Here is a 13463-nt window from a genome sequence, read left to right as displayed (position 1 = left end):
ACACACTGCAACATGATCACAAATATAGTACCGCTTATATCGATTTCTATCTTGGCTCTTAATCTGTCTTGGCACAGAACAGATCTGTGAGGAACGCCGATGAGAAAGAACAAAAAGGGCGGACGTAAAGTAAAGAGGAGGAGGGGGGGAGAGATAAAATTAGAAAAAAGGCAGAGGGAAGAGAGGGAGGGACACATGGGAAGGAGAAAAAGTTTCACACTGCGTGTTCACTGTTCTCCGCCCGGAGAGAGAAACCCCATGACTCAAAGTGACGAGAGGGCAACAACGTTGGCATCATTAAACCGAGAAGCAGGCAATAATAAAAACCCACTGGGCGTTGTTGTGTGTGTGCGCACACACACACACACACACACACACACACACATGTATTTCCAGGCAAAGGAGATGTTTCTAGAAAGTGGAGATCGAAAACAATACTGTATACTGTACAGCCTCAAAACCGAACAGCTTGCTGATCTTTACTTTTTTTCTTTGAAATAGTTCATGGAAATCCCCTGGATATCATGCAGACTCACAACAAGTAATTTTTGTGCTCTGTTCACCACTGCTGGGAGAAAATACACAGTGTGCACTGAGAGAAGGGATGGGGATATCATTAAAAACCCTTCAACAGGTCATCTTAATAATGAATGAGTTGTGTGGCATAAATTTCTAGCAACTGAAATCCCACCAGAGTGAGTTTACTGTCTGCAGTAGAGCAGTCCACCCACAAAAGCACAATTGAAAAACAGTTATTCCCTTTATTCTCTTACTTAAAGCAATGTGATCCTCAAAAAAACATCTAAATTAATTTTTGCGGATGAGTAGTTTTACGTTCACAGCAGCATCCCAATTCTACGCTTACGTATACTAACTCCGAACAGGTCTTAATAGTATTTAATGTGGTAATAAAGATAAGTCAAAACAGTCAGAATGCAGACTAAAAAGCCTTTTATTTTGTGTCCTGTTGATGAACACTATTGTTCCACACTGCAATCAATCCACAAAGAAATGGAGGCGCTGCTCATAACTACAAAAACAATTATTTTACATGTATACTGACAGCAAAAAAAATTTAACATTAGATCATACTGGATACAGCATAGCATGTAATATAAATTAGGACACACCAGCTGTAACTCTAGATGGAATAATCTTATAACCATCTGTGCTTGCTAAAAAGGGCACGATAAAAGCGGTCCATTAAATGCACTATGCAGTATACTGATACATGTATGACGTTACTACAAACAGGGCCAGATTAATCTGATAGGGAGCACCAGGTCAAATATAGCTTTTGACTTTATTTTCTTTTTATTGCATTGTTGCATTCTGTCCTTTTGAATCACTTTATTGATTTTTACCAGCGTTGTAGACAATAAACAAAGACACACAGTATCTAAGATATCAGAAAGAGCTGGTCTCTATTGCATTGTTTTTTTTTGTCACCTTCAGTGACCCAATTCTTCATGCAAATTGGAGCTTAGAAAAAAAATTACAGTGATCTTTATTTCTGTTCTATACACTCAAGCTCATGAAAAATTCCAGTAAAATAGTTTAGGCTTTTCTTTTCTTTTTGCTTTGAACTAACCAGTAAGTAGCAAGCAATGTTTTTGCAGAAGCTGATCAGCATCTGCTAGGTAAAGTTAACCTAGCTAATAGATGGTTATTTTTGTAAAACGACTTTAAATAACTTGTTCAGCTGCTTCAATCTCATCAACACTTGTTGTCATTCCCATCATCAATCTTCAGTAAATTTTTCATGGATTGACGATGTCTTCATTCTGAATCCTGCCTACTAATATATGATTGGTCATCTGCTTCTCCAAAAAGAAGGAAGCACCAATTAATTGGCATGACACCAGACTTATTTGGATGAATAAATTAGATTCAGAGATATCAAACCAGTCTCACATCAGATTTCATAATTCCAATACTGTGCTTCAGCCATGCATATTTCCAGGCAATCAAACTACCACAAACTACAGTAAATCATAAGAGTCAAGCACTTTGGGCATTTACTCACTTTTTTAGTTCATTGTTGAACAGTTAAAGGAACGCTGATAACATTGCAGTGAGCCTGCAGAAAAATATTTTCCTTTGCAAAATATGAAAAAAAACAACTGACCTTTTCCATCATTTCTCATGAGGAAATTCTGATGTGTTGCATAAAATCTTTCTAAAAAAATGAAAACTGTAAATTCCATGAATAACTTAGCAGCACCAATCCTTTTAAGAAATCCTATTCCTTAGACCTAACAGTGCCTTAAATTACTAAGGATGTACTTAATTATAGCTGATGGTCCCCCTGTGGGCCATGACCGCAGCCCTTATACAGTTAATGGGAAAGGACGGCGTGCTATGAGGAGGCTTTTGTGAGCGGCTGCAATGTTCTTGAGCCAAACAAGACGAGGCTCTGTGTGCGCGACTTGTTCCCCAGCGGCTGTGTTGTCCAATTAACTGAAGGGTTGATATGTATTACACAGCTATTTGTGTCTGAAAGCGGACTGGGTGGGAAACACAGCTATGAATATGTAAAGTAAATGCAGGCACACAAATAACACATATTAGCTAAAATGATTAACACACTGTAGCTGTATTTAGGCACTGTGACAAAGCCTAAAACTTAATCTTCTCTGTGATTCAGAGGCACAGCAGCTCTCCGACCTGTCTGCCTGCCTGGCTGAAATTCTGCTGCATGACTCTGTCTGCTTGCTTCCCTCCCTGTTTGCTCTCATTTTCTTCTTTTTCCACTTGCCTCAGTGCCTGCAGACCTGCTTGTCTGCTACTCTGCCCGCAGCACAAAGACTGCGATATCCATGGATCAAAGATGGATGTTTAGCAGGCAAAAAAACAAACAAACAGTGCACAAATGCACCCAAAACCACAATTACTAAACTCACAGTATTATTCATTAATTGAAGACTCACATACATATTCACAAATGGAGTGTTTTGAGTACCATTGTCTTGTTGTGTCTTGCTTTATCCTTTAATCATAAACACCTCCACTGATCTAATCAGATTTATTTTGAGATGCTGACATGGACAGATGGACAGAGCATGATCAACTACTCCTTTGCCTCAGGTACAAAAAACCTGGATACAGCACACAAGGCAATAAACAATCTTATATAAGAACCTTCAATGTCCTAAAAACCCTCCCAGGAAAATGTGCTTATCGTCCTCAAAGAATCTCATTTCTGTGTCTGAATTAAAAGTGGAGCGCCTTATTTTATAGTTCAACTAATAAAATATTACTGAGGACTTTTCTAAGTGTGATAAGGCATGTAAGAAGAAGTAGGGCGCACCTTAAATAGATGTACCAGGTGTGCAGGGACGGAGCGGAGAAAAGAAAGACAGGATGGAGAAGAAAATGAGGAGGAGAAAGAGACCCTGTAACAGCTGACAAAGTCACTGAGGGATGAGGGGGTGGAAAACTTGGAGACATTTCTCCTCCACTTTACACATCTGTGGAAGTTGCTAATGAGGCCCTTAATTACTGCACAAATTAATCTAAATAATACCATAATTAACAAGTGAGTTCCTCATTTATTAGGTACACCTGTAAAATCAAAAGCATTCCAACACAAGATAAAAAATCCTAGTTCAGCGAGGCTCGTAATGTTCATCCCTTTGTTGACACTGCATAAAAGAAGCGTTAATTCAAGTGTATGGTTACTTTTGATTGTAAAGTTAGCAATATTAATACATAGAAAATCTGGGGGGGACACGTGGGAACCCGGTGCCAGTATCAACGTTCTGTCAAAGTTTTTGTATTTACAGAATTGTGAGTTCAGACAGACAAACCCGACTACTTAGTGCTGACCAAAATATGTCCTTAGCATTGAGTATACAAAAGTGTAAACACTGACAAACTGACAATGAATGCATCATCAGAGTCATAGTGTGTGCTAAGACAGAACATTAGGCAAATTTTAAAGGGAGCGTGATTTCATAAGAAGTCAATGGAAAGATGCTATTAGACACATATTGGAGCTAAGACACGTCTGTGATGTGAGTTCAACCTAAGTGTAAATGTTCACTTTTTCTGGGGCTTAATGAATCTGCTTCATAAATGAACAGAGACCAAAGGAAAACTCGAACGAGAGCGGAGAATAACAAAGATGTGGAGCTTCTGATGAGTTCTCAGGTCAGTCAGAGGCTGAACTGAACACAAACACACCTCTGCTACACTTCCACAGACGCGCTTCTGCTTCCAGTCATAGCTAGCTTACGTAACGCCTGTACAGTTGGTACAAAAGCTGTTTGGGGCGAATAAACACGAATGGTCCGGTGGTCAAATTTGCTGTCTGAACACACCATTACGATTGTTTACGTCTTCTTTGATCACATATGTCCTGATCTAACTGATCTAAATTTTACACCGTGTTTTGGAAAGATTCTTTGTTTAACACTGGCACACTGAGCAGTATGGTGTATTTTGCGGTTTAAAGAAAATTGAAAACATTTGACAAAAAAACTCTTAAAGATTTTCCACAATTTTCAACTGCATCTCAGAACCTTCATCAGCAGATAACACTGATTGTTAAGACACATTTCTAATGACCAAACTAAGGTATTGTTAAAAGTATTGTGATGGTGTTGTTGGTACCGAAACTCAGGTATCATTTGGCCCCAATGGGAAACCAATGTCACACATATTAGGAAACACAGAGAAGTGTGAAGACTTGTGCTCAAAAAATGTCAATGAAATAAGCAACGCCAAGTTAGAAGCATTTTAAACTGCTTAAGAAAATATCCTTTTAACACAGTAGAAATTGACATTATCTCTGCTGACAAGAATTATCTGAATGACACTGCTCTCCACGTAGCAGAAAATAAGCAAGTTGCTCAATACAAAATCGATCTCCATTATTTGCAAGTGAGCGGAGGAGGGAGACAGCCAGCGATTCCTGTGTGTCCCTCATGAGCAGCAGGGAGTCAGAGCCTTGGCTGCTCAGCTGAGAATATAAATGAAAAGCTCAGTGACTCACGGCTGTGATTCAGCCATAACAGGTGAATAAGTAATATGTGGCTCAAGGTGTAAACAAGCGATCAATGTAGCCTTTGGCATATGTTTGTCTGCAAAATCTCTATCATTATCCTGACTCATTTCCAGGTGTTTTTGAGATTACACTTACCCAGAAGTTGTTCTTAAAGACAGCCATCTTCACTCAGAGATTCACAGCAATCTATATAAGGAAGAGCAGAGAAACAAGCACAGCTGCATTAGAGACAAAGACGGCATTAATACTTTTCTTTTTTAATCTGCCTGACTTTCATTTCTTCCACATCACAGTCTGAGTGCTTGGGAAAATAACCTGGAGGATGCCTTTCCTTGTAACAGTCTGTGAAACGTTTATGTTCAGCCTTCTCTCTGCCCTCTGACAACAAACGGCAGTATCAAAATCTCTGCAAATTACACATAAACAAGCTTCCAAAGAAGCTTGACTTTAAAAACACTCCCCGGACACCTTCAGTGCAGGAAGGGAGCTCCTGAGGGAGGACAGAGGAGAGCTTAACAAATGACTTCAAAGGATAAAATCGGAGGATGGAGGCAGCTGAGGAAGGAAGCGGAGAGGAGGAGTGACAGGGGAGATGGGGAGGAGGGGAGGGAATACAGGAGAGAAGATAAATCGATGGAGGGAGCGAGGCAGAAGAGGCGGAGGTAGCCACCGAGGAGATGATCACAACTTGTGAAACTTGAGACTGCAGCGCTCTGCTCTGATTGGCTGAGTCACCTTCTGATCAGCTCACATTTGTGACTACATTCATATCTGCCGACTGAATACTATCACTAATATACCCTTCATAATATACTTCATGCAAATGAATGCTACCAAAATAGTAACTAATACAAGTAACTAAATCTAAGTAACTAACTAAGAAATTGACATTTTGGGGAATATGCTTATTATTTCTTGCTGAGAATAAAATGAGTAGATTAAACCACCCATGTGCACTGTAAATATGATGCTACCTTGAGCAGCTGATTATTTTAGCTTAGCACAAAGACTGTTAACAGCTAGCCTTAAAGATGACTACATTGGCCTTTTTATTGAGGATATTCCCCAAAATTGGGGTATTATAATATATATAGTGCGTTAGGGCTGGGGTATTAATCATTTTAATTTTAATCTGGTTTTGGCTTTCATCGATTAGGAAAACAAGATAATCCAGATAAAATGATTGAAGCTGAGCTTTCATGAACTCACTATTAGTTTTTGCATTTATTAATTTGATTAGCAACAAAACAAAGTACCAGAGGATATAGTTACTAATGAAATACATTTTTTAAAAGCAGAAGAGGGGATTTCACAACAGCTAAGGTGCATTTAGTTATCTCAATTTTTGATACTATACACTGAATTAAATTCAAATCCTAAGCTCACTTTTAAAAAATCTGATTCCAACCTCAAAAAAAAGTCACAAAGAAACAACTCATCTCCTTAAATTTTGAAGTCTGAGTTGTCATGACTGCAGCGTTTTTGATGTTTAAGACAATTTTTAATTGGTTGATGTCAGGCAGGAATACACAGTAGCAGCAGCTGAGCATCGATCTCCTGACCCCCTACTCACACACATACAGAGAAACATACACAAGCAGACACACACACACACAAACACGCCACAAACACACACACACACACACACACACACACACACACACACACACACACACACACACACACAAACACACACACACACACACACACGAAAAAACACACACATGCAAAAACATTGGAATGTGGTCCTGCCTTTTCCAAGTGAATCCATAATGGAAGTGTTTCCCCAGGGCCGCCCTCACACAGGGATTCTGTTATTCTGCTGACTGCGTGTGTTTGCGTGTATGTGTGTGTGCCTGCGTGCGTGTGTGTACGTGAGTTCACTGACTACAGCCCTTTACCTGCACTGGCAAAGATTAAACCCAGTTCTAGTGGCCTGGCATTGGGCACACAACATGAACTACTACTACTACTACTACTACACACACACACGCACACACACACACACACACACACACACACACACACACACACACACGCACACACACACACACGCACACACACACACACACACACACACACACACACACACACACACACACACACACACACGCACACACGCACACACACGCACACGCACACACTCACACCTTCTTAATTAGCTCAGCGGTGGGACGGGAGGCCCCTGCAGACAGCATTCTGTTTGGCAAAGCAGGTTCGCTTGGAAAAAGATACGGAGGGACAGAAATATTGTAGGGTAGAGCTCGGGGATAATTCAGTATTAACGGGGGTTTTTTTGTTGTTTTTAGGGGGTTTTCTTGTGGAATGGTGGAGTTACAATATGATCATATTTTTCCAAGTCAATTATTATTAGTAGACTCTAATTAAAAACCAAATTAGTGACTGACTTTAAAGGTTTGTCTGATGTCATGCATAAATCTGACAATGACTGCTCTCAGATACGTTTCTGTGCACCACAAAATGTTTGACCAAGGACAACTTTGTCAACATGAGGTTCTCTAAACAGAAAATATGGGCTGATGGCTGATGCAGAGGCTCGTGTCTGATGTTTATGTCCTGATTTATAGTTTTACAACCAAAAGAGTCTTGACCTCTGGACTCGACTATGGGCTGACTAATTGACTGAACTTATGGATATAAATCACTGGTTATTATAGATATACGCTCAGTTTAAGTATACAGGATTCAGACAAATGATTTAGTAAAAAGTCTTAATTTACTATATTTATCCTTATAGCCGGGAAGGACCCACTGAGATGAGAGCTGGAAGGTATCAGATTTCCACTACACCATTATGATGGTCAACATAATTCACGATAATGATATTATTGTTATATGTATAGAAAATTTGAAAAAAAAATTGAAAATAATAATGAAATTGGTGAAATTAATCTTTAACTTGGTTTTGTCTATTTGTTTTGTACATTTTGTCTCTTTTGTTGGTAAATGATTTATGCTAAAAATACAAGTGTAGGTAAGTGGAGAGGGAGACAAAGCCAGAACTGTAAGAAAGAGAAATGATTTAAGAGGCACTGGTATGTTTACATAAATTGTAAAATTTGTATTATTACTACAAAACCAATATTTCATTTTTACTTATCACAGTTATTGTCTATACCGCTATAGCCTGACCTAAATTAACTAAATATTTATCCAGTATCTTAACAACATTTGGGTCATAATCACTTGTAATTTCCAAAGACAGTGAATATTGAAATTTTCTCAAAGTTAAATTTTGGAAAAACAAAACATTGACAAAGAATGGGCAGTTAGATTTTCCGCAATGTACAATTTATTCTACCTTCTAAAAAGTTCACTTAAGCGTAAGACAAAACAAATGCGGCACCTTGACATTAATATCAACACAATTCTTTATATTAACTAATTCGATCACATATGATATTGAGAAAAAGTCCATATTATGTTGCCAAGCTATGCCGAAAATGTATATGCCTAAAACCAAACAAATCAAAGAGGAAATAAAACAGCCATTAAGCAAACAGATATTTCTTAAGGTCATCATCCTACCGCCAATAAATGCAAAATACCCACACAGGGGAGAGTGATCCTGACCAAACCACCAGATGGTCTTCAGGGGAGCAGAGCGAGGGGACAGAGGGAGGACCAGAGATAAAAACAGACACACCGTGACAGTGAGGGATGACAGAAGCCTCTTGTTTCCTTCTTGTGACAGCCTGGTGAACCATATTGAAACATACTGTAGATCTGAGCTAATTAGCCACTTTGTTTTTAATCCCCTCTGTTTTGACATGGTGTGATTTAGAAACACAAAGACAGAGGGAGAGGTGTGCACAGGGACCCCATGTGGACAGTAGCCGTGGTGGGATGTATAGAAGTAGCTGACATCCAGCATTCTCCATCTGGTTCCAACTAAACGTTCAGCTGAAATCAGCTCTGAGGCAAACAAAGCAGCTCCGAGAAGAAGTGGGACACACTGTGACCTTGATTCCTCCGGCTCAAGATCATTTTTTATTCAGAAATTAAATGTCCACACATGTTGGTCTTGCTGTGTGTGTCCCCATGCACATATGGTTTAATCACAGCAGTGAATCTCAACCTACTGCAAACACAAATGCTTAACTGTGAGAAACCTTAACAGATACAAACAGAAGAGACCCCTCAGAGCAACTTAAATATACAAATAAATATAAATATACAGGATCATTTTTAGTTGCCTCAGTGCATCGCTGTCAGTGCCACAGTTGATATTGGCTGATATATCATTCCCAGATAAATGAGAAAATGAAATTTGTTATTACTCCATAACGGAATTTCAGCCGATATTTTAGCACAATGAGCCTTTTTTTTTACAACAGGTGCAGGTCTTCTGTGAGTGCAAATGAACACTGCAAGTGTAATCGGGTCACAGGCAGACAGATTCATTCATGTTAGTCTCAGTGCTGCATGGAAGCACTTTAAGGGAGGGAAAAGATTAAGTGGAATGTCAGAAAAAAAATGTCATTTTTTACTTTTAACGACGGCTTGTTCACAAACATTGTATTAAGAGTAGGAAACAAATAGTTGAAAACCACATATTTAGTTTCTTTCAAAATTAATAAATTATTCCTAATGGGATGTTGCTATGTTGTCTTAATAAAAAAGACAAGAAAGTTGTTTAAAGTGAATCAAGATTAGTGGAAATTGAATGAATGAAGGAATGAATGAATGTATGAATGAATCTTGATTTTGAACATGTAAAAACAAAACACAAATTAAAGCAAAAAATCCTTACAGCCAAGTGCAATGAACAAAAACAAAAAGACCAAAAAAAGGCCTATAAATCAATCTCAATAACAAATATTGAAGGCACTTAAACTCAAATATCACATGTTCAAAAAGGGGTGGAAGAAGTACACGCTTATTTATTTCTACCCCTATATATACATTCACATAAAACTATCCCAGTTATACAACTTAATACAATATAAACAGCTCTCCCAGTTTTATATAAAACTCAATACAATATAAACTACTATCCTCTTTTTTATGTACACCCAATACAATATACAATATAAACATCCACACAAGCAAACAATATCATTAGCAATTACAGTGACCACTTTACATCAGTAAAGCCAGTGAAAAAAAAGACAAAAATCTGTCTGTTCACAGACTGAGAAGTTAAATGGGACCAGCGAGGATCAGAATCCTATTTGATTTCCTCAGTATGACCTAGCCTTATTTAATCCTTTACTTATTAAACAGTGAAGAAGCAAGAACTACAAATGCGTGCAATAAGTCACTAGTTGATTAAACTTTGCTAACCACTTTAGTCAGCACCAGAAATACAAGTTCGTTAAACCTATTTTTAAAATCATTGTGGTCACCCGATAAAAAGCCTATTTGAAAATGAGTAGTGTTTCCTCAAGATTCCTCTTCTTTGAGGAGTACTGTTTTAATTAATGTTATCTCTTAACTTTTATTTAGTGAGTTGTTGTTATGTTTTATTGGATAATGTTCTATGTTTCTACGTTGCCACTAATTTGAGCAGCATTTAAATACTTATGTTGTTGAAAAACGTGATGGTTCTTAAAATATGTGCATTATTGTTTGAAACAGCGTGTAATCACAGAGATGAAATTGAGCTCAATTTTGACTGTTTTCTGAGTGTTTTTTTACGTTTACACTTGTTAACTAGGTTTACACATTAGGGGTATTAGTTGTTAGGAACAGTTGTTAGGAAAGGCGAGACAGTCAATGAAGGGAAGCTAAAGATATTTATGTAAATTTAAAAAAATGGTCACAGAAAAGAACAGTACTCTTAGGGAGCACAAGGAGCAAGGAGAGGGTACATTAAAAGAGTTTTTATCCTTTAAACACCCCATGTCTCTCCTAAACGTTTAACGGTTTCAGCCTAACAGGATCTTCCTCGGGGCAGAAATAATTAACAAGACAGACTATGAAGGACTAATGAGGAGTTATTAATTAAAAGTCAAGGGTTAGCCAAAGTTTTAGAAATTCATCCTCAGGGGGACATGGATTTCTGTAATAAATTTCATGGCAAGCCATTATTAAGATGTTAAGACACATCGCTGAAAACCTTTCTTTGGCTTTAGAGGAGTTTTTTCTGACACATTAAAACACATATGCTTCCATGTCTTTTAATCCTGTTTAGCTGCCAATCTGTTAACATTCAATCGTGCTGGAAAGACTGTTGCTCATAATGCTAGATGATCATTTTTGGCAGGTCAAAGATTCACAGCAGGGAGCCAGAGAGAGCGGCAGCAAAGTCACACAGACAGTAAAATAAAAACAGAAACCAAAGGTTTGCGCGAGGATCATATCATTGGAGACAGTCTAACCTCTGCTCCTGCCACCGTCTCACTGCCTGACAACACAAGGCGGGCTTCCATTACAGATTTGCGCAAACGTTAAGCGATATTTTCTATGATGATGAAACACAATTGCGACATGACTGTATTTCCACTGAGTGATGTTCTGTGACTTTTCTTGCAATTTTTTGCGTCTTCTCCTCTGACGATAACAATCCAAGAAGTATGATGATGGATGTTCGAAACATCAGTAGGTTTATTTCTATTGCAGCCACCGCACTAGCTGTCATCAGTGCCTTAGAAATACACTGGCTGTCATTATTTCCAACTGGGGATGTAGGTGTGATTTGCGAGAGATAATGGAAAGTGGGAGCGGCTGTATGGGGCATTTGTGGGATTTCACAGAAGAATTGTGGATTCAAAACTACCACATGATCTGCTCATCCAACTAAACGTCCAACCAACTAAAGGCATTTTTGCCTTTAATTGATAGGATAGACATGGGGCCGCTGTACATGGGATGTCATTGCATTGTGTGACCTATTAAAGCCAAAAAAGAGTTTTCCATTGCAGTTTTGCAAAATTAGGCTTTTTCAAATCACCAGAAATACCACCTCATGCAAGCGTAAAAACATTTTTGTGATAAATGGGATTTTCTTTTTTGAAATCAATGTGTTTTCATTAGGTGTATTTTATATTTGCAGTTTCAATTTGCACAGTTTGAGGGTTAATGTAAAACCTGCCTACAGATGGCTGCCATAGAAAAGTAGGACTTAAGAAAAGCAGATGAGGAGTGAAAGAAGGAAAGACAAACTCTATCCACAACCCATTTCATTCCTGCAGGAAATAAATGGTGCATCACCTCCACCCATATTAAGCATTTCTGGTTTTATTTCCCTTTCCTCTTTCTTTTGCCAGAGAGCAATCTACCAACAGATGTCTATCTGAAGGAAGGGAGGGAGGGAGGGTAGGTCGACACAAACTCCCGCCCCCTCACCACCTCACAGCCTCCTCCTCTGGCTCAAAGAGCAAAATATACACGGAACTGGGTTAAATGTAATGACACAGCCGAGTGTGGAATAAAGATGCTTCTCTAACCTCCGAACAGGCACATTTGTCATGAGCTCAGGGAGCAAAGCAGGAGGGAGACAGAAAATGACACAAAGGAATTGAGCGAAAAAGGAAAAGGACAGGTAGAGGTGAAAAATAAAGAGGAGTGAGGCGAGGTGGGTGGATGGATAGACTCGAAGATAAAACAAACACAGCCGTACTGCAGAATCAGAGAGGTAAACATAAACAAGCCTCCAAACGGGTGAAGGACAAGATGAAAAGATGAGAAAAAAAGTGAAGCGACATGGTGGCTGTGGCATAAGTAAGATGGATAAAAACTGATCCTTAAATAAACAGCTCAAGATTCAAGGCCAGGTTGAGGAGAGGTACGCTCAAAATAACATTACATCAAAGAGGGATCGCTTAGCGTTAATCTTATTTGCTAAAATCTGTATCTGTTGTCAATTTCAGCTTACTAATTGCTAGTTTCCATTCATATTCATACAATTAGTTGCTTACCCAGTCGTACCCATAAGAAACATTACTGTGAGTCTATAGCCATAAGTGGCTCTCTGCGGCTGTGCTTAAACTAAATGCTAACATCAGCATGCCAACATGCATCCCAATGACAATGCTTACATGCTAATGTTTAAGAAATAGGCCTAGTTCAGTGTTTTCATAAAACTGGGCAGTCTGTCTTTAGTAGAAAGATGCAAATACTTACTTACGAATTGGTGCAACATGACCAGAGAAAAAACAGAGAAAAAAGGACTGCTGCATTCTTTTACTCAAGAGATAGAAAATCCACAAACTACAAGAATGCACTGAGCCTTAGCAGTGTAATAAATGCTCCCACTGGTGGGTGACATAAAGCAAAGTTGCCTGTTTGACACAACAGCGGGCAGGTAACAAACAATCTCATATTACAATTAAACAGTAAGGTAAAACATGTTTCTCAAAACGCAGAAATAGGCATTGCAGTTACACAATCTTGGTTTATATTTGATCAGCACTGCCTAGTTTAACAATTTTTCAGCCTCTGTTTTAACAATACAGTAAATTGTATGATGTCCACTTTTTGTTCATAAATT

The 13463-nt window shown here is 38.6% G+C and overlaps 1 protein-coding gene across 1 annotated transcript in view; it reads right to left on the bottom strand.

Annotated features, from left to right (window-relative positions):
- Window positions 1–13463, bottom strand: part of fcho1 (FCH and mu domain containing endocytic adaptor 1) — a 107315-nt gene that overhangs the window by 84495 nt on the left and 9357 nt on the right. The window contains exon 2 of the mRNA XM_042514874.2: window positions 5144–5194. Coding sequence (XP_042370808.2) covers window positions 5144–5170 — 27 coding nt within the window. The 5' untranslated portion in view covers window positions 5171–5194. The remainder of the gene's footprint in view (window positions 1–5143; window positions 5195–13463) is intronic.

This window comes from Plectropomus leopardus, chromosome 5, assembly GCF_026936395.1.
Source record: "Plectropomus leopardus strain MGB_pleo_1.0 chromosome 5, ASM2693639v1, whole genome shotgun sequence".
Taxonomy (NCBI): domain Eukaryota; kingdom Metazoa; phylum Chordata; class Actinopteri; order Perciformes; family Serranidae; genus Plectropomus; species Plectropomus leopardus.
This window is presented reverse-complemented; position numbering and strand designations above follow the sequence as displayed.